We start from the raw sequence: 25,075 nt of genomic DNA on the forward strand, positions 1-25,075 counted from the left end.
CTGCTGGTCCTCCATGTCCCGGGCTCTCTGGCTCGGCCCTGCTGGTCCTCCGTGTCCCGGGCGCTCTGGCTCGGCCCTGCTGGTCCTCCGTGTCCCGGGCGCTCTGGCTCGGCCCTGCTGGTCCTCCGTGTCCCGGGTTCTCTGGCTCGGCCCTGCTGGTCCTCCGTGTCCCGGGCACTCTGGCTCGGCCCTGCTGGTCCTCCGTGTCCCGGGCGCTCTGGCTCGGCCCTGCTGGTCCTCCGTGTCCCGGAGGAAATGCCTGGAAATGCGCGCGGCCGGAACACAGTGTGGGGGTTGGGGTTAAGAACAGTGGAATCTCGGTGTGGCCCTGGGAGCCTGGGTGGCTCTTGAGTGGCCCCAGGGAGGTGCCCACCTGCCGAGGGCCGGCGTGCTCCCTCGGGACCGGTCGTGCCGTAGCTGCTTCCCCGGGGCTGCGCCCCCACTGCCCTCCCAGCCCCCGGGGCTGGCAGGGTGCGTCTCCACAGCCTTTTGTGGGGCGTCATGGCTCGCTGGGGCCCAAGAGCACCCGTGACCACCTGCCCCCCTTGCAGACGAGGAGACCGAGGCACGGAGCAACCCACCAAAGCGTCTCCTGCTTCTGGCACGTTCCAGGCCAGACTGGACTTCGCTTCTTAAACAGAAAACACGGGGCCCAGCTGGGGCACCTCCTCGTTCTCAGAGACGCCGCCTGGGGCGGCCCGGCTCTGCGCCTGCGGCTCCCACCCTGAGTGGGGCAGGGCTCCGCGCCTGTCCTTGGTGGGGCCCAGGGAGCAGACCCCTGACCAGCCAGCGGGGGCAGCCCTGGCATGGAGCACAGGGTGGGTCTGGGTGTGGCTGGGGCAGGAAGACGACCTTCAGCCGTGGGTCTGCTGACCCCAAAAGCTGTGAGTGCCAAAACCCGTAAGGAGCCGATGATGCCGAACACAGCGTAAAGTTTTCTGTAAATATTTTATTTTCCATGTTTAGAGTCAGAAAGAAGCATTTGGTAATAAAAATAACAGCATGATGTCCTTCGAGTCTGCCCTGCCACGCTGTCGCCCGCGCCGGGCGGGCTCTCTCGGGCCCCCGCAGCGAGTGCGGGTGCAGGCCCCGTCTCACTATGTACAGGTATTTACAGGGGTCAAGCCCCTTCTCCCTCGAGGGTCCTCGGCAGAGGGGCGTGAGCAGTCCTGGCGGCAGGCCTAGGGTGTGCCGGGCGCGGCCGGGGGGCAGGAGTGGGAGGTGATGTCGCTGTGCTTGTATGCGGCCTCGTCCAGGTCCAGGGGCCTCCCGTTCAGCTCCAGCGTCATGCAGCCGCGGTAGAACGCTGTGACTGGCGCTGAGGTCACGGGCACGTCTGGGCCAGTGGGGAGAGAACAGACGGGCTCAGTGCCTACCACCCCGGTTCCCGCAAGGGCGCTGTCCCTTCCCGTTCCCGACCTGCCCACAGACGGGCGGTGCCAGCCCAGGGGCACATGGAGCTTGGACCAAGTGTCGTCTCCTTCCTGGCCCAGGGGTGACCCCACCGCAGGGCGCCCCGCTCTGATCCTCTCCAAAGCTCTGTTTGCTAAAACTGGGTGGGGTTCGAGTCTGGCAGCCGGGACAGACCCGCCGTTCATGGCAAGTGCAGACCTGTGCTGAGCTGGGCGCAAGGAGGGCGTCTCCCAGCTCCGGGCCCCGTGTGCCCTCCAGCACCCCTCGTGGTTCCCGGCCGTGGGCGAGGACACACTCAGCTAGACACAGGTCCCACCTGGGTTTGCGTGAGCCGGCAGGACCAGCAAGACATCCTTGCCGGACACGGGAGGGGCTGGCGGTTTCCCCGTTAACTGCCCACAGCTCCTGTCTAGCCCCCTGCTGGGCTGACGGGCTGGGAGAGACACGGGGAGGTGGTGGCTGGCTCGGGCCAGGGCCTGCCCTGGAAGCGTTTCCTCAGCCTCGGCCGCTAACCTGGGGCCATCAAACCGGGGCCTCATCATGGCCCGACGACCTCCCTCCCGAAACACCCCCACAGCATGGAAGCCCAGCCCTGTCCGGGATCGACTGGGGTGGGCGAGCCGGGGCCCTACCTGGCAGTCCCCCGGCAAAGGTGAGCACCGGGCCCCGCAGGTGCCGTCCGAGCGCGTCCAGCCTCTCCTGCAGCTGCGCGGCGCTGGCCTCGCTCCAGCCACGGGTGCCGTCCACCTCCAGGGCGGCCGCCCCCTCCTGCAGGGACACGGAGACCACGTGCTCCTGCCCGTCACACGCCTTGATCTCCACCAGCGCCAGGGCCACACTCTCCACGGCCAGGACCACCAGCTGCAGGGACACCAGGCACAGTCACGGCGACCGTGGGCTGCCGGGGGGAGCCCTGGTTCCGCGCTTGCCGACTGCAGGTGACCCCCTGCCTGCCTCAGTTTCTGCCTCGACGAGGGGCTGGCTGGGAGGGGCCTGCAGAGTGAGTACAGCCAGGGACAGGGAGGCCAGGCACTGCCTGTGCCGGCGTAGCCAGAGGGCGGCTGTACCCCCAATAGGGGCTGGGACACAGCCCTGGGGGAAGCCGGTGGAGCGGCCAGGCAGTGCAGCTCGAGGCACCACGGCCTGGCTGCCCAGCTCCCGACCGGGCACCGTGGTACCTGCCGCTGCTAGTTGCAGATGCTGGGATGGGCTCTGGAAGTGACAGGTGTGGGGCCTCCTCGGGGTCTTGCCAGGTGACCAGAGGGCTCCCACCCTCGGGGCAGGTGGACGGGGGACCTGGTCCCTGGCCAGACCTGTGTTTCCTCCTCTGCCGGCACCTGACTGTGACCAGGTTGACCTGCTCCTGGCCGCTGGTGGGCACGGTGGGGCAGGCGGGCAGGTGGGGCAGACGGGCACAGTGGAGCAGGTGGAGCAGGTGGGCAGAGCGCCGCCTGGAGACAGATGATGCTGGGGCAGGGGGTGTCAGCAGAGCTGACTTTTCCAGGGAAACTGGAAGCCGAGTGTGCAGTGACATCCCCTGACAGCACGAGCAGATTGCTGTGGGGAACCCACGCCCGGGCGCCCACTGTGGCCCGCAGGCGCCTGGCTTGTTCCAGACTCCCGTGGCTCAGAGGCTGGCTGTGCCAGGCTCGCCTGCTCGGACCCATCTGGGGCTTTGCCGGCTGGGACAGATCATGGAGGGCAGAGTCGGACGGGGGTGTGGGGGGGAAGCCCACGCAGGCCTCTGGGCGCAGGGGCCGCCGTACCTGTTTCTTGAGCTTCTTGGTGGAGTGGTAGTCGACCAGCGCCACGGACAAGGGCACGGTGCGGTTGTCGGGCGCCCAGAGCGCGAGCAGCACCCCCGTGTCTGTGGCGGGGCGGATCCGAGCCATGATCTTTATTTCCCAGGTGGTTTCTGTCCTGGCGTCCAGGGAGGTCCGCACTGCCATGAAAGCCGCGTGTCACAAGGGGGCGCGAGAGGCAGAGAGGCAGGCGTGAGCCGCGGGCAGGGAGGCTGCCGATGACTTGGTGCTGAGCTCTCCAGACCCACCAGCCATGTCTGTGTCTGGCGATGACAGGGACTCGCGCATTTGGGTCAGATTCCGCCCACAGCAGGCCACACGGCACCCGCTTCCCAGCGCCCCTCGGGGGCTGCCAGGCCACACGGCACCCTCTTCCCAGCGCCCCTCGGGGGCTGCCAGGCCACACAGCACCCCCTTCCCAGCGCCCCTCGAGGGCCTGACAGGCCACACGGCACCCGCTTCCCAGCACCCCTCGGGGGCTGCCAGGCCACACGGCACCCGCTTCCCAGCGCCCCTCGGGGGCTGCCAGGCCACACGGCACCCGCTTCCCAGCGCCCCTCGGGGGCTGCCAGGCCACACGGCACCCCCTTCCCAGCGCCCCTCGGGGGCTGCCAGGCCACAGGGCTGCCAGGCCTCACAGCACCCCCTACCCAGCGCCCCCTCGGGGGCTGCCAGGCCTCACAGCACCCCTTCCCAGCGCCTCTTGGGGGCTGACAGGCCACACGGCACCCGCTTCCCAGCACCCCTCGGGGGCTGCCAGGCCACACGGCACCCGCGTCCCAGCGCCCCTCGGCGTCTGCCAGGCCACACGGCACCCTCTTCCCAGCGCCCCTCGGGGGCTGACAGGCCACACGGCACCCGCTTCCCAGCACCCCTCGGGGGCTGCCAGGCCACACGGCACCCGCTTCCCAGCGCCCCTCGGGGGCTCACAGACCACATGGCACCCGCTTCCCAGCGCCCCTCGGGGGCTGCCAGGCCACACGGCACCCGCTTCCCAGCGCCCCTCGGGGGCTGCCAGGCCACACGGCACCCACTTCCCAGCGCCCCTTGGGGGCTGCCAGGCCACACGGCTGACATGCCACACAGCACCCGCTTCCCAGCGCCCCTCGGGGGCTGCCAGGCCACACGGCACCCGCTTCCCAGCACCCCTCGGGGGCTGCCAGGCCACACGGCACCCACTTCCCAGCGCCCCTCGGGGGCTGCCAGGCCACACGGCACCCGCTTCCCAGCGCCCCTCGGGGGCTGCCAGGCCACACGGCACCCACTTCCCAGCGCCCCTTGGGGGCTGCCAGGCCACACGGCTGACATGCCACACAGCACCCGCTTCCCAGCGCCCCTCGGGGGCTGCCAGGCCACACGGCACCCGCTTCCCAGCACCCCTCGGGGGCTGCCAGGCCACACGGCACCCACTTCCCAGCGCCCCTCGGGGGCTGCCAGGCCACATGGCACCCGCTTCCCAGCGCCCCTCGGGGGCTGCCAGGCCACACGGCACCCACTTCCCAGTGCCCCTTGGGGGCTGCCAGGCCACACGGCTGACATGCCACACAGCACCCGCTTCCCAGCGCCCCTCGGGGGCTGCCAGGCCACACGGCACCCGCTTCCCAGCACCCCTCGGGGGCTGCCAGGCCACACGGCACCCACTTCCCAGCGCCCCTTGGGGGCTGCCAGGCCACACGGCTGACATGCCACACAGCACCCGCTTCCCAGCGCCCCTCGGGGGCTGCCAGGCCACACGGCACCCTCTTCCCAGCGCCCCTCGCGGGCTGCCAGGCCACACGGCACCCTCTTCCCAGCGCCCCTCGGGGGCTGCCAGGCCACAGGGCACCCTCTTCCCAGCGCCCCTCGGGGGCTGCCAGGCCACACGGCACCCGCTTCCCAGTGCCCCTCGGGGGCTGCCAGGCCACAGGGCCGCCCGCAGGGGCCTCGCCGGCCTCCTCTGGCTGCTGCAGGAAGAGGCAGCTCCTCCCGCAGAGCCTGCGCCGCCCGTGGCCTGAGGGTTGGAGACGCAAACGCGCGGGAAGCTGGGCCGTGGGCTCCGCACACTCACTGCGTGCAGCCCTGCACTCTCAGCTGCGAGGTTTTGCTGTTCTGGGGCCTCAGCGGAGGGCTCCTCAGTCGTGCTGTGTGTGCAGGTGCATCACATACGTGTCTCACGCATAGTGCATCGGAATGAAGTGTGTATGTGACAGCCACGTCTCACACACACGGTCCCATAGGGTGTGTTCGGTACAAAGGGCCAGTTCCGGTTCTCCCGGGGCAGATGCCGCCACGACGGCTCCACACTTGAACCCCTGCCGACTAAGAAGCCAGAGCATGGCCCCCACGCCCTGGGTGCCAGGCAGGTCCCAGTCCTAAGGCAGGAGTGAGTTTAGGCAAAGTGACACTGAAGTGATGTTTGCACAGGTTTGTGCAGACACCGCCCGCCGGGGGCCTGTGCTCTTTCCCACTGACTAGAAGCCCCTCCAACCCAGTCACACGATGCCCTGTGCCTCGCGCACGTGCACAAGCCCACAGTCGTGCCGTCTCAACGCTTCCTGCAAAGGACCTTCCTGGACCACCCCCCCCCCCCCAGCCCGGGCAGCAGCCCGATAGGCACCTTCTCTGCACATCTCTGTCGTGTCTTCACAACCACGGGACACCAGCAGGGCCACCCTGAGCACCCGGCCTGTCCCCAACACTGCCCCGAGGGAGGAGGCAGCATTCGGGGCTGTCTGCTCATTTTAGCGTAAACTGGGGTGAAGGTGCAGCCGCGGCGCCTGCGAGACTCACCGTAGTCCAGGCTGTAGAAGGCAAAGCCGTTCCCGGGGTAGAAGGAGCCCCTCTCCGTCACCGCGAAGCACTGCATCCTGGCGTTGGCCCGCACCGTCTCCTGGATGGCCGAGTCCTCCCCGTTCAGCCAGTTCCAGCTCCGCATGCAGCCGTCCAGGCGCGGGTTTATCTGCGGAGACAGAAACCGCAGCAGCTTCCTGGGAGCCACACACGTGCGGGGCCACGCGGCCAGCGGGGTCTGCTGCAAAATGGGTGAGTCGTGTTTGCAGCGGTGGTTTCACAAAAGGGCTCAGAACACCCATTTCCATGCGGGGCTCGGCGGCTGTTGCTCCAGAAATGAAGCTAAATTCTGAATCTCTCCAAGGAAAAGAATGGAAAAACACGAGTCCAAGGTCAGACAGTGTGAGCTGTTTGACCAGACTGTGACACAGGTCACCCGATGTCCAGCACGGCTGTGAGCGAACCAGGTGCCTCAGCCTTTGCCTGCGGTCGGGCCGGTGTGAGCTGGGCAGGGGCTGGGCCGGTGCGGCAGGACTTCTGCCCCCAGCGCGGCCTTCGGGACCCAGAGGTGCACGCCCCTGCCCTGCTTGGTGTGGAAGCCACACTCCCGACACCGCGGGTTCTGGCGTGGGCGGCAGCGGGCACACGGAGACTCCCCGGTGCGGCACGAGGACTGTGGTGCAGGGAGGCGGGAGGCAGGACCAGCACTGGCCTCCCCGGCACCGTGGAAACCCTGGCAGGGTCAACAGCCTGACGTGTTCTTGGGAAAGAAACATCTAGAAAGTTGATATTTTTGGTGAAGGAATAGTAATTTCATTGTGTCTTATCTCTACTGCAGTGACATTTTTGTCACCAATTTAGATGAAGGCTTCAGCGAGTCTCATAACAAGAGGAGGTGAGGCTAACGCTGCGGCCCCTGTGCGTCTGCCGCACTCTAGGAGGTTCCCGTCCCCCGTCCTGTGCCCCATGGCCGCCGTGAAACCGTGAGGGCCCCATGCCAGCGCCCGGGGAAAGGGCGGGACTCACAGGCTGCACCAGGTCCTTCTCCTTGAAGGGGATGCCGCCCACGGTGAGGTTCAGGTGGTACAGGCCTCTGTCCCGCTGAAACAGGTCCCCGGCCACCGCGATTTTCATGACGGCGTCCTTGTTCACCTTCACCACCACGTTCCGCTCCAGCTCCTCCACCGAGATCTGGGAAGGACGGAGCTGTGAGGACAGGTGGGAGCCCACCTTCTGCAGGGGCAGCCCACCTGGGGGGCCAGGCTCTTCCCACCTGGGCCAGGAGGGACCTGAATGAACCAACCAAGTTGTTCAAAACTTTGCAAGCAGAAACGTCAGTCTGTCACTGTACAGTTGATGTATGTCCCTAACCTTCCAGAAGAATGTCTAACTCCTCTCAGCTGAAGTGGGAGCCGTGGGACCTGCTCTCACCTCAGGTGATGGACGAACGTGGCCTGTCTGGCTGACGGGGGCAGGGCCCACCCGTGGCTGTCCACGCCCTCTGGGAGGACCAGTGTGGGGCGGGCGGCCTGGGCTGCCCGGGTGACAAACAGAACTGTCCCCGAACACAGCCACGTGTGCCCTGGAACTGAGAACTAGGGCTCTGGCTCAAGGCCCTTCCCTGCAGGATCCTCACTTAGGGTACGGGGTGACGTCATGAGAGGCCCTGAGCTCCATACTGTCCCCTGGTCCCCATCCTGTCATGTGCGTCCAGCGTGGCACCCTGAGTCGCCCCCGCTGTCTAGCAGGCGTGTAGGAGACCTAGGCAGGATGCAGGGGCTGCACACTCACCGTCTGCCACGTGCCGTGGTTGATGACGGGCCCGCTGCTGGTGACGCGGCCCACGCCGCCGTAGCGCAGCTGCAGCTCCAGCCGGCCGGCCCGCAGCGCCAGGACGATCCAGGTGCTGTCCTGGTGGCCTCCGGCGAAGAAGAGCACCCCCTCGGGGTCAAAGGTCCGGAAGTCGAACTCAGCCACAAGTCTGGGCGCGCGAGGGGCGTCAGGGTCTGCACGGCAGAGCCCGGCCCCTCCCCAGCTGGGCACTCGGCGCTCAGGCCCCGCCCTGCCTGGCGCAGCCCCGACTCAAGGCCAAGGCACCTGCTGGGCCGGGACCCGCAAGCGGCCGCGGGGCGTCCACGTGAAGCGTCTCACCTGGTGGGCTGTAGCCGCTTGAAGCGCAGTCTGATCACAGGGGTCCCGCTGAACATCCGGCCCAGGTACAAGGACTTCACACTCTTGGCCACACTGAAGGGCACACAGGGCAAGATGTCCTGGGGACGGGAGGGGCCGCGTGAGCCAGACGCCCTCCCCCTCCCCCTCCCCCTGCAGCACCGTCCCGTACCCCCTCCAGTCCCAGGGACTGTGGCGCCACCTTGCGCTCCCCAAGCCCCGAGACTGTCACAGCCCAACCCGTGGGGATCCCAGGTGCGGGGTGGGGGGGGTTGCCCCTTAGGGTCAGAATCCTGCTGGGCTGCTCCGGGGCACCCACTGCTTCCTTCCCCACTAATTTCCACTTTGCCCTTACGTTTTAAACTACGAGACATTTCAAACACACGTGTAGGACAGTGTGCAGAGCCGTGACAAGCCACTGCACACTATCGTGAGGTGAGCTGCACGTGGGGGCCCTGCGGCCCCTGTTCTGGGCCGTGTGTGCTCCACACTGCCGAGGGAGGCCGGGCCAGGGCTGCTGCCGGGACCCTGGAGGGCCGTGTGGCTGCTCTGCCCACCCGGGCCGGCCAGGGACAGCGTGACACGCGGGGCCAGTGTCCCCTGAGCTGGCTGGATGCCCTGCACCTCTGGAGCCCACACCAGACGGCCACCGCGTCCGGGCTCTGCGACCCTGTGATCACCATGGCTACGTCATCTTCTTGAAGAGCCCTTTGTTTTGGTTTTTAGTGAGAGCTCACTGTACCCACTTCCCAGGCCAAGGGCCTCAGCCTGTCCCAAGGGAAAGGGAGGGTCCCCACGTCCCCCACGCGGGCACCACCATGTCCCCCAGGTGCAGCTGCTCGGGCCGCGCTGGGTCCCTGGGAGCCTGGCGGAGGCCAGGAACCGCGCGCCGTGCGTGTGACCAGGCTGGCCAGCCGCGGCGGGGGTTGCTATGGAGACTTGGTAAACACAACCAAACATCTGTGCACAGCAGACACGGCTGCACCTCGGGCCTGGCCGCCCGCCTGGTCCCCCAGCCCCTGCAAGCCCCGCCGGCGGTGGAGGGTCGCGGCAAAACGCAGCCAGCGGGCCCTGGCCGCCTACCTCGCAGGTGTCCATGTCCGGGGACAGCTTGAGGCCGCCGCGCCCGTCGCAGTGGCAGGTGTAGCTCCCCGGGGCGTTGACGCAGGCCTGCTCGCAGCGGCCCTGCAGACACTCGTCCACATCTGCGGGCGAGGGGCGCGGTGAGCAGGCCACGCGTCTGTGCCCTCCCACCCGCGACACCGCGGCGCTGGCCTCTGCTCTGCGCAGGCACACGCAGACCCTGAAGGGCGGAGCGTGGGCATCGCTTCTGCGCCAGGCGATGGGACCACAGCCCCCGGCCCTCCCGCCGGCCTGGGCCACCGCTCTCTCCCCAGGGAAGCCGCGCGGCCGCCACCTGACGGCAGCCCTCCCGCAGGCCGCGGGCTGGTGTGCGAAGCGCATCCGCAAAGCACCGGGCCCGTCTGTGCGACCAGGTGTCCCCGGGGGGAAGGAGGGGCCGAGGCGCTGTGGAGGGCCAGGAAGGACGGTCCCCGCACCCTGCTCCCCGCCCCCCTAGCTCTGCAGCCTCCATGCAGCGGCCAGGGGCCCACGGCTGCGGGGACACGAGAATGAGACGCAGCCTCACTCCTCTGCGGCGGGAAGTGGGGTCCGGGGCCCACCACAGTGGGGAGCCCCGGGGGGCTCAGCGGTCTCGCCTCTGCGCATGTGGGTTCACACGTGTGCACCTGTACGTGCTCCTGTGTGGACGCGTGTGCTGCACATGTGTATGTGTGCACCTGTGTGATGCATGTGTGTGAGCGTGCGGGCACGTGTGGGCATGGTGGTAGAAGGGGGTACTGCCTGGCTGGCACGTGTGGGGCTCAGTTTCAGGGACAGAAACTCTCCCGGAGGCGCCCTGCCTCCTCCCCCTGCCTCCTCCCCCTGTCTGTCCCGCCCCGCCCCGGGTAGGGGTGCACTGCTCGGGCCTGGGGACAGGGGGGGAGGCCCCCGCGGGGCTGGGCGCGTGCGTACCTCGGCAGGCCCTCTCCTGCGAGCTGTACGCGTAGCCCTGGTCGCAGAGGCAGGAGTAGGAGCCGGGCAAGTTTCCGCAGCGCGCCTCTCCGCAGGCCCCCTCGTCCGCGCACTCGTCTACGTCTGCAGGAAAACCGGGGGTCAGGAGGCCGGCTGCGCGTCAAGCAGGCGGGGACGCTGCGGCGGCTGCCGGGGCTGTGGCAGGAGAACACTGAGTGCCGCCAGGCTTGGTGCCAGCCAGGGCCCTGGGCCCAGCCGCCTGGCCAGGCAGCTCCGCGCCCGGGCGGTGGCACAGCTGACGGGAGACGCACGTGAGAAGGCAGATTTCAGACGCAGAGACGGTGGCCGGAAGGGCCCACCTGGCTGGTGTGGGGCGTGGCGTGCGGCGGGGGCGTGGCTTTCCTGGCGGCTGTGGGAGGTGGACAAGTAACCACCGCCCGGGCCGTTTCCCGCCAGGGTCCCACCCCAGGGAGACCCGCTGGCTGGTCTCAGTCGGTCACTCTTGTGACACAGCCCCCAGACCTGGCCCGCTACCCTGACAACCCGGCGTCCACTGCCTAGAGCCCAGGCGGACGCGCGTGGCACACCTGGGACAGTCCTCCGGCCAGGCGGCGGCTGGACCCCAGCCTTGCCTCAGCGCTCCCTGCGTGCTGGCGGTGGGCACCTGCCCCTGTGGGAGTCCTTCCCCTGCCCGCACGGCCGGGCCATCCCTCTCCGGGCCGGGCAGAGCCGTGACAGGAAGGCCCTTCCTGCAGGCGGGAACCCCGACTGCCGGGGACGCGGGTTAGCTCACGCGCCGAGAAGGGCACGGCGGGCACCACCGAAGTGGACAGAAACAGAAGCCGCTTTTTGACAGGGGGAGATCGGAACAGGGACCCTCCTATCCGGTTGGTTTGCCGTCCCCGCCCGGCGCACCTGCGGCCGCTGCAGTGCGGTGTTCTGGGTGGGCAGCGGCGGCTCTCCTGGGCAGGTGCCAATGTGGGGAGGGAGGAGGAAGGTGGAGCCCCGGAGTGGCAGCAGGGCTGCACACGGTCACGGTGACTTTGCCCCGTTCCTCCCTGGGCCCAGGCAGCCCCAGGCTGACCAGCAGCAGGGATGCCGGTGAGGAGGCCCGGCTGGCTCTGCTCCCTTCACGGACAGGAGGCTCGGTGGGTGCGGCTGGGTGGGACCCCGAGCTCCTGCAGGACCCGCCTGGGGAGGTCCTGGCTCAGAGACCACACGGAATCGGTCCAGCCCCTGCACAGCCTCCGGGGGCTGGAAGGGGTTCAACCTCGTTGGCTGGACTGACCCCAGCTCTCGCCCTCGGTCCCGGTGAGTCATCCCTGGCGGGCGCCCCCGGCTCCATCTGCGGCATGCCTGGGCTTGTGCCGTCTCTGCAGGACGCCCGACCCTTCCAGAAACAGCACCAGCCGCCACCAGCAGCGCCTCACAGAGGGGCCAACGTGACCAAAAGTAGAAAGGGGGAGAGAGGCCCGGGGAGGCCCGACCCCGGCCTTACCCTGGCAGGTCCTGCGGTCTGTGGAGAGCGAGAAGCCGCTGTAGCAGGCACAGTGGAAGCTGCCCGGCTGGTTTTGGCAGACCTGGCTGCAGCCGCCATTCTCCTGGCTGCACTCGTCGACGTCTGCAAACAGGGACAGGCTGCAGGGGTGCCGCGGCGGCGGGGAGGCAGCAGGCATGAGGCAGAACAAGCCCCGAGGTCCCCAGGCATTCCTCCCGTCCTCTCATGCCACCCGCCCCTCCAGCTCTCCCAGGGAGCCCCCACCCGCCCACCTGGGGCACAGCGGGGCCCAGCGGGGGGAGACTGGAGAGGGGGAGGCCCACTCCCCAGGGGCACAGCAGCGGTGGTGGCCCCACCTTTGTCACAGAGCCGGCCCCCCCAGCCGGCGTGGCACAGGCAGAAGAAGTTGCCCATGAGGTCCTGGCAGGCTTGGGCGCCCTCCTCATTGCAGGGGTTTGGAGAGCACTGGTCGGGCAGGCCTGGGCAGGGGGACACAAAGGAGCCGCCCTGAGCTGCGCCTGAGCCCCCACGCTGCTGGGAGCAGGGCCCAGGCCGGTGGAGTCCCCACCTCTGGGCAGGAGCCAGGCCCTGGGGCCAGTTCCAGGAAAACCCCGTCAGCTGGGAGGAAGCAGCTGGGCATCAACCTCGGCCGGGTGGGGAGGGGCCCGGGGGCCTCCCAGGGAGCAGGTGAAACGGCCCAGCTGACCCCAGGGCTTCCAGGCAGATGCAGAACATTGCACCTCCCTGGTGGAGCCTCCCCAGCCAGGCCCCCCGACCCTGAACACGCTCTTAGCGTGCACACGCTGACCACGGGCGCGGCCGGCACCTGCAAAGAGGAGAGACCAGGCCCCAGGCCCGGGCTGTGCTGGGGGGAAGGGTCCCGCCTGTGTCTCCAGGGCTTTAGGCAGCATGTCCTGCCTCCCCGCCCGGGAAGCAGCCACCTGGGCCAGCAGAGCTCAGCGTTCGCACACGGCTGCCACCTGCCTGGTTTCAGCCTGTTTTAGGGCCTGTGGCCACAGAAACACAGCTGCTTTCTGAGGAGCTTCTCACAGACACGGCTGAAGTTTCCGTGACACGGAGCTGGAGCAACGCCGCGGAGCAGGCGGGAAGCTCCCTGCATGTGCAGTTCCGCGACCCGGGGACTCTTGGGCTGGCAGAGAACTGCGACTACGCCCAGAGCTCAAAGAGCCCTTTCACGGGCAGCTGGCCGGGCAGAAGTGCCCGGCCGGGCACAGGCAGGACAGGGCCCACACTGGACGCCTCTCCATGCACTGCTCCCAGGGAGCCCATCCGGGGCTCGAGGCCAAGTGTCGTGGGTGCCAACGCACAGCCATTTGGGACATTTCTGGAAGGCTCCAAGAGACCCGGTGTTGCTGGCCCTCAGGGAGGTGCAGACACGGCAACGTCGGCCGAGGTATCCGGAGACTCTCAGCAAGCAGGACCGTCTCCTGGCCTCAGCTGCTTCATCAGACGCGGCGTCCAGGCTGACCTTGCGCGGCTGCCGCCGTCCGGTCTGTGAAGAAGGGCCCAGCTTTGTCTGTGGTCTGCCTTCCTCTCACGAGTGAACTGTTTTGCTCCGCAGATGTTGAATGTCTCCAAGTCATTCCTTTTCCTACTTCCTTCTCCTTCAAGGGTATGAATCTGCCCTGTCCAGGCTCACGGCCCTGGAGCGCAGACGGGGCCGGCTGAGCGCCTGTCGTCTGAGAGCCCAGCCCGCGAGACTCTGCGGGTGCAGACAGGATGCCCCAGGGCTGTCCGGGGCCCTGCCATGCGGGGCACGGTCTGTGTGACGTCCACATGCACACAGGACACCCAGAAACGCCAGCTCTACCGTGTGATCACGGAAACATGATGCCACTGATAAAGACTTAGGACAGCTGAGAAAAAACTTTTCTGACTTTAGCACAAACGGCTGATTTGCAAACTTTTGCAAACTGAGAAAAATGGGCAAAGTATACGAGCATAGTTCATGGGAAAATACATGCTTCTTAGAGGCACGAAGCTCAGCTTTACTCGTTAGTAAGAAAAGCGAACTGACGTAACTGCTGTCACTTTGCACCTGTTTGTTGGAAGATGATCAAAAAGTTAAAAAGCCAGGCAGGGTGGCTCACGCCTGTGATCCCAGCACTCTGGGAGGCCAAGGCGGGTGGATCGTTTGAGCTCAGGAGTTCGAGACCAGCCTGAGAAGGAGCGAGACTTCGTCTCTACTAAAACTAGAAAGAAATTATCTGGACAACTAAAAATATATAGAAAAAATTAGCCAGGTATGGTGGCGCATGCCCGTAGTCCCAGCTACTGTGGGGGGCTGAGGCAGGAGGATCGCTTGAGCCTGGGAGTGTGAGGTTGCTGTGAGCTAGGCTGACGCCATGGCACTCTAGCCTGGGCAACAGAGTGAGACTCTGTCTCAAAAAAAAAAAAAGTTAAAAAGACCCGTAGTCGGGCAGAAGTGGGGGAGGCGCAGCCATGGCCTCGCGGGCCGACAGTGACAGTGGCTCCTGGCAGAACGAAAGGTGAGTGCAGGTCTGACTCTGCTCCTCCCGCCCAAATGCCTGGGCGCGGCATCGCTCCAGTTTTGTTTGTGTTGACAGAGGTCGGAAGTGGCCTGGAAGTCAGCCAGCGCTCCGGGGCTACGCAGGCAGCTGCACCACAGCTGACCCGACCGAGGCTCCGGGACAGACGGCCGGGAAGCAGGGTGCAGCTCTGGGGCGGAGCCACCACCGTGCGAGGACAGACACAACCTCCCATGTGCTCAGGGTCTGGCGTCCAGGAACACTGGGAACTGGGAACTGCGGCCTCTAGCTACAGGACACGGAGCAGGGAGGTGCCCTGTGAAATGCTTAAATTTTGCTCCATGCACATTTTTTGTTGTTTTTAGAAAACCAAAATTTACTTGCTTAAAAAAGAGAGTTTATTGAAAAGGGAGTGGGCCTCAGGGAGGTGCTGTAGCTCCTAAAGACAATGGAAATGCCCAGGCCCCCCAAAAACCACAAGCCCAGAGTCGCCCAGGCACGGCGCTCTGCGGCAGACGGAGGAAACAGACTTACCCTGGACGCAGGCCGCGAAGTCCGGGCTGCGGGCGTAGGGAGAGCCATGCTTGCTGATGCAGTCTGCAAGACAGAAACCGGGGCTCGCTCGCCGCGGGCACAGCGGGCACAGCGCGGATCAGAGCGGCAGCTTCTCCGACTCTGGAAAAGCACCCCATTCGCTCCGCCCGGGGGGCGCCACGGCCTCCGGCAACGGCGCGGTCGGCTCTTGCTCACACAAAGCATTTAACACCGAGGGCGACCACGCCGCCAGGCGGGCAGCGCCCTGCACCCCGACGGACGCGTGGCCTGCGCCTGCCCTGCCCTGCACGGGAGGCCCACTGAGACCGCCGGCAGTTTTCTCACCGTGGTCAGAGACTTAAACGTCACACTCGGTGGGCCCCTGCTGGGACACACCATCCTTACTGTGGAAGCCCCTCCCCGCGCTCTGCCACGCGGGCACAGCCGGGCATGGAGGCTCCGCGGGGAGCCCAGGGAGGGACACAGACGACAGGGACGGCCCAGGCATGACCGGTGCCTTCTGCCCCAGTTACCAGACCCAGCACGTCGGGGCCGGCGAGCGCCTGGGATACCGGGGCCACCCACAGAACCACTCTGCCTGTTGCCAGGTGGGGACCCAGAGAAGGTGCCTCGCCGGGGACAAAGGCCAGCAAATTTACAAAACGCACTTTACAAAATGAAAAAGGAAGACCCAGGAACACACTTCCCTCCTCCTAAGTGATTTGCCTCCGAGGAACTTTAGAACGGTGCTATGTCCGCGGCTCCTGAAGGACGGTCAGGGCCTCCTTCGGGGAGCCGTGAGGTCAAGGACCGGGCGTCACTCGAGTCTGTGCTGTCACCCCTGCCGCGTGCGGTGACACGGCTGCTCTGACAGCCGCAAGCTCGTCTGCACTCGTGTTCCTCACACAGGAGCACGTTCCGTGTGCACGGATTTAATTAACGACACGCTACATGCCCGTGAATACAGCCACGGGGTCCTGCGACGAGGAGGTTCGGGGACCACGCCGTCCCCTTCCAGACAGGAGCGGGTCTGCGCACGGCGGCTCCGGGTGCGGCTGCGCGGACGCGGGCTGAGGTCTCGGCGCGACGCGGACGCGGAGCCCGTGTTCCGACCTGCGTGCGGGACTGAGCGGCCTTCTCTGCGGGAGCAGCTGGGACGGGGCTCGGCGACACGGAACACGCACCCCGCTGTGCCTGCGCGACAGCTGCGCCACGTGGAGCTCGGAACTTACCTAAGTATCGCGGGTAAAAGTAGTCCTGTGGGAAAGAGAGAGGCGGCGTCAGGGTCTGCTCGCCTGGGGCCCCAGCGTGGCCACGTCAGCCCTGCGCCGGCTCCGCGCTCCCTGCGTGGCGTGGGGGGGCGGGGCCGGGGCCGCGGGGCGTGGCGGGCGTGAGGGGGCGTGGCAGGGTGAAGGGGCGTGGTCGAGGGGCGTGGCAGGGGCGGGACCGAGGGGCGTGGCAGGGGCGTGAGGGGGCGTGGCGGGGCGCGAAGGGGCGTGGTGGGGTGGGGCGGGGGCGGGGCCGCGGGGCGGGGCCGAGGGGGCGTGGCGGGGCGCGAAGGGGCGTGGCGGGGGCCGCGGGGCCGGTTGTCCGCAGCTGCGCAGGAAGTGCCACCCCCACGTCTCGGGAAAGGCGCCCCGCGAGGGCTCTCGGGCCCGTGCGCGGGGTTTGCGTGGGTCGCGCGTGCGGAGACCCGGTGTGGGAGCCGGCGTGGGGCTGCGCGGCGGGTCTCTGCGTCCCGGGCACAGGGAGAGACCCCGCAGTGCAGAGGGGCTGGCGCCGCCGGGAGGGGCCCGCGCGAGACTCCTTCGGGACAGCCCGCAGACTCCTGTTGACGGCCGATCCCGCAGCAGTGTGGCCTAAACACTCCCTAACCGGAACTAGGAGGCCACGGTCGCGGCAGAAACGGCACCACCACCCACGCCGGCGGGTCCCACGGCCACCGCCCAGGAGGGTCTTCCGACCCCATTTTCAGGGATGAGGAAGCCGAGGTCACGAAGCCGGCTGCGCAGCTCAGGACCAGCGGGCCTGGCGCGGAGCAGAGTGACAGGCGCCTCCCTCCCGCACGCACGCCGGCCTCCAGGCCTTGGGCTGGAACAGCCTGGGGGGCCCTGGGGGGCTTCTGCGGGGTTGCTGGCGCTGTGTCTGCGGAGATGCGCCCGCTGGGGCGTGTTTCAGGAAGTCGTGCTCTCATGAAGGTGGGACGTCAGGGCCAGGGCGCGGTGGCACTGAGCGCCCAGGCACACGGACCCGGCCTCCCGCCCTCCTGCTCCACTGTGGTCACGGCAACGCCACGGCCGGGAGAGCCCAGCAAGGCCACGTGAGCGCCGGGGCTGCTGGGTGCAGCTCCCGCCGGACCACAGAGCTCTGGGTGTGGGGGCAGCAAAGCCACAGGTTTGTCCCGCGGGGGCTCTGGCTCTGCAGTAAAAGACGGGGATGGACACAGGGGTCCACTCAGGGCCAGGAAACCGAGAACTCACTTAGGAAGGAATTGGAAACAACTAGCAACTAGTGAACAAACTGCCTCGTTGTACATAAATGTCTGCCTTACCACAACTTTGCAGAAAGGCATATTCTATTTTCTAAAATCATAACTAGTTATACTAATTAATGTGTCATCTGTTTTGATGTTGAGTTCTGTTGTCACAAAAAGGCAGTATTGACAGAAAACCGTGTGGATCTCCCTTGAGTGCATGACGCCTCTGGGAACTGGGTGTCTGAAGCCACAGGGTCACGGTGTTCGGGGAGGGTGAGGCACGGAGCCTGGGGACCTGGGCGAGAGACGCTCAGCCCTGGACACGAGCAAAGCCGCGACCACGCCTAGCCGCGCTGTGTGCTCTCTCGACAGGAAGTGACGTTGCACATCGTCCTGAAAGTTCTAGCCGAAGGCAAAAGACCTACAGGAACGGTGGCAAAGGCACCTAATACGCCCCGATGCACAAAACCGTCCCAACCCGCCGGCACCAGCAGCTCAGGTGCACAACCCTTGGCCGCAGCCCGTGTCGGGGGCTGATGCACCCGGCAGCACCGCGGCAACACCCACGGCGCAGACTCCGCAGTCAGGAGGCCGGGGTTTAGAGCCGGGGACTGCGGCACGTGCAGACGCACCCTGTTTCTTCTCGACCCAGGAAGGGCAGGACCTGTGGGAATGGGCGGGGGCAGGGCTGGAAATGGAGCCACTTGTCCCCTGCCCACCCTTTGCCTGGGCCTCCACTCCGCTCCCACGGCTGGGGAGAGAAGGGAGCAGGGCTCGGCCACCACGCTGTGGGCCGAAGCTGCAGGGACAACTGCGCCTGGTGCCGACTGAACCGCAGAGGCCCTCGGGGGCCACGGTGAACACAGGGACAGAGCACGGCGGGACAGTGGAGCAGGACGGCGGAGGGATGAGGGGATGGGTGAATGAATGAGTGGATGGATGGATGGGTGGTGAATGAGTGAATGGATGGACAGATGGTGAATGAATGAGTGGATGGATGGATGGGTGGTGAATGAGTGAATGGATGGACAGATGGTGAATGAATGGATGGATGGATGGGTGGTGAATGCGTGAATGGATGGACAGATGCTGAATGAATGAGTGGATGGATGGATGGGTGGTGAATGAATGAATGGATGGACAGATGGTGAATGAGTGAGTGGATGGACGGGTGGTGAACGAGTGAGTGAGCAGGATAAGGGACAGAGGCCCAGGCTCCGGGCAGGGGACACCCTCGGGGAGCCCGCTCCCTCCCGGCCCCTGCAGGTGCCGTGTGTTGCAGCTCTGGTCCAGGGAGGAGGTAGGGCGGCCACACCTCACTCTGTGTCTTTGGGAAAAACAAAATCACAGATTTTCTGCGCATACAAAACCACAAAACCAATGCTCGACAGAGAACGTCCAAGCTCACGGCTGAGCAGCAGGAAACTAGGGGCCCCAAGCAGCCTCCCGGGCGGGCATTTCTCCAGGGCTCTGCTGTGGCCGGGCTCCCCTGGGAGGTGCCCATCACGGCACAAGGCACCTGCCCCTGGAGCTCCTGCCGGCGGCCTCCACCCAAAGCTGACCTGGACAAGCCCCTGAGCCGACTCCCGGCCTCGGTCACGGAGCATCGAACGAAGTGACTCCCGAGACTCCTGCCAGCCAACACACCCTGCGTTTCCGGGACAAACACTGTTGCAACATTCTTGTGTGTTCCTGGCGTGTGGAAGGACGGTTCCTGTGCCTCTCAGACCCAGGGAGAGCTCCGACGTCAGCCCGGGCCCACGGCTGCTGCTCCACGGACCGTGCGCGGCACAAGTCCTGGCCCAGCTGGTTGCGTCATCGAGCTGCCTGACTCAGCTCCACTTTGCTGCCACCTCACACACACCGTGAGCTGCGGCCCTCCCTCCCCAGTGGCCACCTGGCTGCTCCAACCCAGGCCGCGGAGAGCAAGGAACCGCCGCTGCCAGGAGCCGCCGACTCCTCTGCCAGCCCAGACAAGCTGCGGGATGTCCCCACCTGGTGCCAGGGGCTGAGCTACCTGCAACCAGAAGCCAGGACCATGGGCCCTGCACCGCCAACCCCTGCTGGGGACACGTGTCTTCAGTGACCTGGCTGCCACCGGCACCGCCAAGCTGGGCAGGTGGTGGGTTGTGCTTTCCTCTGGCCACATCAGTTCAAAGGCAAACAAGTTCACACTCAAGTTGAAAGGCAAACCCGCCATTTGTGACATGGACCTGCCCGGCCCTACTCGATGCCGGACGCACCCATTCTGACGCCCCCGAGCCTTAGCGCAGGCGCCAGCCCAGGCCTGCCGGCCACCTGCACGCCAGCGGCACGGCGGGGGCTGGTACCGCCCTGCTCCCCTCCCTGTCCCGGCGGCCGGGCAGCTACCGAGCGAGTGTGGGCTCTGCGGCTCGCGTGCCCGGGACACCTGCAGCTCCCGACAGGCTTCCCAGCCCCCCAGCGCGGTCTCAGCAGCCGTGAAACGGGACGAGGGAGCGGGGACAACAGCTGTCACTGAGCGGTTACGAGGGCTCGTGGACATGCGGTGGTTACAGCTCCACGCGTGTGGACACGGGGCGCCAGCACACAGGGTGTGCTGTCGGGATCTCTCAGACTGGCATCCTCAGAGACGAGAGGCCCGAGCACGGCTTGTCATCCCTCGGTGCTATTCAACTGTCACTGTCGAAATAACCTAGAGTCCGCCTGCCCAGAAACAGGCAGGGAACTGCCAGCAAGGGCAGGCAGGAAACGGCATCTTCCACCCGAGAAGGGGAAGGTTCCGGGTGCACACCACGTCGCCTCGCCCCACGCCGCGCCCGTCGGCGTCTGTGCGACCGTGGACCTGGCAGTTCTGAACGGGAAGCGGCGGAGCTGCCTCGCGCACCTGCGCCCGGCCGGGCCTTCTCCCCGGAACGCGGATTCCACGAGGCGGGGCTCACAAAACTGAAGACACGCGTGGGAAAACGTTGCTTGTCATCACTGGCACCGACACTGGAGGGAAACGGGTCACCTACAGCATGAGACAGAGCCCGAGGAAACAGGCGTGGCGCCAGCGGGCCGGAGGACATGCGTCTCCGCGGGACACGGGCTTCACCCAGTGCGGCCGCGGGAGCAGACGGCGCCTCCGTCGCGAGGACACGGAGACCACGTGGTTCTCAGCTCTTCCATGTCCAGCTCCTCTTTGAAAACGACTTGAAAGCTTTTTAAGTGAACTGTTTACTCTGTCAGGAGCGTTTGCAGTGAAGTCGCCGCTGGAGTAGCCACCGCGGACCACGGGCGTTCCCAGCTCCGCGCACCAAACCCGCCCGTAGCCGCACCCAGTTCCGCCCCAGAGAGGCGAGGGGAGGGGGCCTGAAGCAGCGCGGTGCCGGGCAGAGTGGTGACGGGGAGACCCCTCGCTCAGCACCCCAGCAGCGAGCCGTGAGTGCCAGCTGCTGAAAGGGCGTTCTGTCCCCGAGGGACAAAGGGAGACGTTCATGGTTTCCAGAGTGTCTTACTTAGTTTCCCACAGACGCCGAGCTCGCCGGCCGGGGTGAGGAGCCGTTGCAGGGCCTGGCACTCTGCTGTCACTCCAGGGAGCACTGGAGGTGCCTGGCACCGAGCGCCTGCGGGGCCAGGGTGGGGCAGAGGCCCACACCAGTGCAGGCACGGGAGCCCCGAGAGCCGGGGCCTGCCCGGCCCGGCTGGGGAGAGGACGGCTGGTTTGGCAACAACCCAGTGGTCCTCGACTGCAGTGACCGGTGTCCCCAAGGCCTCCAGTGGCAGGATCCCCAGAGAGGCTGGGCCAGGAGGACGGGCCATGCCGCAGGGGCAGGTGCAGGATGCTCTGGGAGGGGGACCCCAGCCAGGAGGGGCCGGGCCCCCGGCCGGGGGATCTTGTCTCACTTTTTAGTGATGCTGACGTTCTGACCCCTAAGTCATAGAAAAAAGTGTGTCTGTGTGTGTACATGCGTGTGTTCTGAGTATGTGTGTATCTGAATGCATGTGTGACTGTGTGCACGTGTGTGTGAATGTGTGCAGGTGTGTGTGCATGAGGGTGTGTGCACATGTATGTGTGTGCAGGGTGTGTGTGTGGGGGGGACGTGTGTGTGCATGAGGGTGTGTGTACATGCATGTGTGTGCAGGGTGTGGGCCAATGTCTCTGTGTGTGTGTGTGTGTGTGTAGGGACATGTGTGTGTGCATGTGTGTGTGTGTGTGTGTGCGCGCACGCACGCTGGGCCCACTGTCGAGGCAGGGCGGGGTGAGGGGCTGCCCAGGAGGTCTCAGCCTGGATGTCCCCTCCTGCCAGATGTCCCATGTCATGGGGATGAGTCTCAGAGGGTCCCTTCCCTCCTCTTCCTGGAACCCCCTTAGGGCACCTGCCAAGTAGCTGTGCCAAGGGACACTTGGAGACTTCTACCTCTCCAGGGTGCCCTTCCCAAGCTGTCCCCAAAGATCCCAGGCTCAGGGGGAAGGTCCTTGGGGGCAGGCGCAGACCAAGATGGGGCCAGCAGACTGTGGGCCTTTGAGACTGACCACACCCCAAAATCCCACGCAGAGAACGCATTGCCATTGGCAGGGCGGGGCCCCCACACCTTGGAGAGCTGGGGGGCAGGAGAGTGGGAGAGACACGGCTGGGACACGCGTGGCCCTGCACACTGCCCTACTGACCCTCCCAGACAAGCTCCTGGAGACCACCATGGGCCCCACCGCCACGGGCCCACCGTGAGGACTCAAACAGGCAAGACAGTGGGGTCAGCCTGCGGCCCGGACTTTCTTCCCGAATACAGGCCGGGGTCAAAGTGCAGGGGCGGCAGGTCTGGGCTGGACAAAGTCCCTGGTCCAGAATCCCTTCCGGAAGCAAAGGGTGATTACGGACATGGTATCAGGTGCGGCAGTGAAGAGGCGACTGCGGAGAGGGGCCCAAGGACATTGGCAGAGGTGACCGGCGCTGCCCACACCGGGCACGCAGCCAGCGGCGGCGAAAGGCCAGGAAGGGAGAATAACAACATGAAAAGCAAAACAAGATAAGGACAGGAGGGCCGGGCTGGCTCGGAGCTGCGAGATTAGAGGCCGCCGCCCGCCTGCAGGAATGTGGTGGGAGGTGCCGCCCCTCCCAGCAGCGCCCGGCTGGCAGTGCGATAAGGCGGGAGCTGGGGAGGGCCTTGTGCCCCTGGAGCTGCAGGGCTTCCCCGCGAGGTCTGACGGCGGCCCCGGCTCCCCACCCCCACAGCGTGGCCTCCCCCCAGGAGGGGCAGGTGTGCTCGCTGGACCCAGCAAGACGCCACAGACAGAAGCTGTCGGCGCCCAGGTCCCACGTCAGTCCCTGGCGGGAAGGGTAGTGGGATCAGTCCCTGCCTGGCCCTCGGGGGACACTTCCTGCAACCTGCTGGGGGGCCCGGCAGGTGGTCCAAGGACCACACGTCAGGACCTCAGGCCTGGGGAGGCAGGGACAGTCCCACAGGCAGGACTGGTGGCTTTTCAAGCTGAGGTCATGCCTTATCCTGGACCGCTCCACCAGCCTCGCTGATCCACAAACGTCAAACCAGCTGTATTTCCAGGCAAGGAGGACTTCCCAGTAACTCTAGCACAAGCTCCTCAGCAGGGTCCTGGCCCCAGGCTGTGGTGGGTGGAGGGCGCAGGACCCTGAGCACGGCACACCTGGGCCGCTGGGGCCCTGGGAGCAGAGCCAGCCGCCCGGCCCTGCCCAGCCAGGCTCTTCCCAGCATTCCAGCCTGCCGGGAAGCAGGAGGGAGAGCCGCCAACAGCCAGATCCGGCAGACAGGCGAGCTGCACCCGAAGGTGCAGCCGGCCCGACCGCTGCCAGGGAGGTGGGGGCTGGGTCCCGTGGGGTCGCTGGGAAATAAAGGGGAAATGTCCATACTGCTACTGGGGCAGGGGGCTGGGAAGAAGGACGGAATTCCGGAATATGAGAAGGAGCCCCAGACCTCCCAGCACTGAGGCACCGACGGTGCACAGGAAGGCCCAGCCCTCACACTGAAACAGGCGGAAACCACAGCAGTGGCGTTAAAGTCCCAGGTCGTGAGCACTTTTTTCTTTTTCTTGTCTTCACTGACAGCTTTGTAAAGTTATGATTAAAACAAAAAAGCAAAGTTATCAAGGGGCCCGGCTCTGGGGAGGTGGCACACGCCGTGTCCGAGGCGGCGGGAGGGTGGGCGCAGCACCTCTGGGGGCGCCTGGGCTGGGAGGGCCTGTGGCTCTGACTCTTATCACCAGCAAGCCCCACCCCAGGCTCTCCGTGCCAGCAGAACGCTCCGGGTGAGCCCAGGGCTGGAGGGATGCACCTTGCACCAGCCACACGGGCAACCCCGTGGGCAGGTAGGGACCTGGGGTGACCGGTGCACACTAGCCCCACGGCCAGGACCTGGAGGGCCCTTCTGCCAGCCGCGCGGCTCCCGGGAAACAGGACCCCAGGGAGGCCGAGGGAGCCGAGAGACGCCGCAGGGGAGGGTGGAGGCACCGGACACACAACCCCAACCCCATCCCGCCCGCCTCAGTCACTGCACCCGGCTCTTCCATAGCACCACGGCTGGTTTCATCCAGCCGACCGTTAGCATAAAAGGCAAAACAAAGGCCTGCAGGGGTCACCCAGCACCGCCTTCACTCTTACTGCCGGTGACATTCATTCCATCCCTGAAGAATGCTTTAAAAGAAAAATTTCCACAGAGCCAAAAACTGAGCCATGGAATCACCCTGACTTTGCAGCATAAAGTGACGTAGTGCACGTCCACACCGTCACTGTCAGGCCGGCAGGTCGCACCCGCGGCCGTCCTCAGCCCCACCCTCGGGCCCCCCGGAGCAGCGGCTGTCCCGGCTGCCAGGCCGGGACTCTCCAAGGACACTGTTGGCAGGACCGTGCCCCGGGCCAGCGCAGCGCGCGCCGCGGGCAGCCGCTGCCTCTCAGACGCACCGACCCGGCCCCCCGCGTGCACCCCCTCCCCGTGTAGGATCTTCGCACTATTCCTGTAATCGTATTTTTGGACCTGCTGCAGCAAGCGATTCCAGCCCTCAGATCTTTCAATTCCTCTTTCAGGAAAACCCTCCGCCCCCTTGAAGAACAGGGAGAAGCAGCCCCGGACCGCGGCCCTCGGTCCAGCCCGCGGCGGGAGCCGTTGGGGTTCTAACCATTGTGTTTCTTTCGCACTTTGAAAGCGGACTCCCGGCTTCGCCCCGGGCCGGCGCCACCGAGCACCCCCAAAGCGCTCAGCGTCTCCACGCGACCCGCCTCCCTGCGCAAGGGCACCTGGGGTCACAAGGGGGTGGGGCTCAAACGGTGCGGTGCGGAGGGGCCCAGGGTGGCCGGGGCTCGCGTGAGCGACCCTGACCGCGACCATCTCTGCGCAGAAGAAATCTGCGGCGTGACTGTCACGGGACCCCGGGAAGGGAGGTCGGGGCGCCGCAGAAGCCCGGGGTCCCCGCGGTGCGCTCAGGGGCCCGCGCTCACCGTCTCGGGGTCGTTCTCGAACACCTCCCGGGCCTCCTCTTTGCTGCACAGCTCCTCCACGCACTCCCTCTCCAGGTGCCCCTGCTTGGCCTCCTCGAAGAGCTGGTAGGCGCGACGCTGCCTGGGCCGCAGGAACTGCGCCGCCTCCCGCGCCCGCAGCAGCACGGCTGCCGAGAGAGACGCGGCCGCCAGTCGACCTGCGCCCCCGGCCCCGCGCGTCCCCGCCCCGCGCCCGGCCCGGGATGCTGCGGGGCCGGGGCGGGCTGCGGACACCGGCGCCCGATCGCCCCGCTCCCCCGCGGCCGTGGGTCTGGTGCTCACTGTGCGCGGACTCCGAGGCCAGCAGGAGCAGCAGCAGCGCGGTGCCCAGGGCGGCGGCGGGTGCGGGCGGCGGCGGCATGGCGGGGACCCGGGCAGGACCGGACCGGGGCGGGGACGCGGCC

General features: G+C 66.5%; 1 protein-coding gene across 3 annotated transcripts; it reads right to left on the reverse strand.

Moving 5' to 3' along the window:
* Positions 1 to 929: 929 nt before the first annotated feature.
* GAS6 (growth arrest specific 6) lies at positions 930 to 25,063 on the reverse strand. Of its 3 annotated transcripts, XM_045566712.1 has the most exons (16): positions 24,954 to 25,063; positions 24,633 to 24,799; positions 15,962 to 15,986; positions 14,730 to 14,792; positions 13,175 to 13,198; positions 12,042 to 12,164; positions 11,686 to 11,808; positions 10,188 to 10,310; positions 9,237 to 9,358; positions 8,136 to 8,254; positions 7,776 to 7,965; positions 7,011 to 7,175; positions 5,985 to 6,153; positions 3,180 to 3,355; positions 2,046 to 2,274; positions 930 to 1,336 (listed from the first exon to the last, which is right to left on the reverse strand). In XM_045566712.1, the coding sequence occupies exons 1-16, from the start codon at positions 25,030 to 25,032 to the stop codon at positions 1,182 to 1,184; spliced, it is 2,052 nt and encodes a 683-aa protein (XP_045422668.1). In that variant the 5' UTR covers positions 25,033 to 25,063; the 3' UTR covers positions 930 to 1,181. The 3 variants fall into 3 exon arrangements, with proteins under 3 accessions (XP_045422668.1, XP_045422669.1, XP_045422670.1); XM_045566713.1 differs by lacking the exon at positions 13,175 to 13,198 and having other exon boundaries at positions 24,954 to 25,062; XM_045566714.1 differs by lacking the exons at positions 13,175 to 13,198; positions 14,730 to 14,792; positions 15,962 to 15,986; positions 24,633 to 24,799; positions 24,954 to 25,063 and adding an exon at positions 12,670 to 13,168.
* Positions 25,064 to 25,075: the final 12 nt, after the last annotated feature.

Source organism: Lemur catta, chromosome 13, assembly GCF_020740605.2.
Source record: "Lemur catta isolate mLemCat1 chromosome 13, mLemCat1.pri, whole genome shotgun sequence".
Lineage (NCBI taxonomy): Eukaryota > Metazoa > Chordata > Mammalia > Primates > Lemuridae > Lemur > Lemur catta.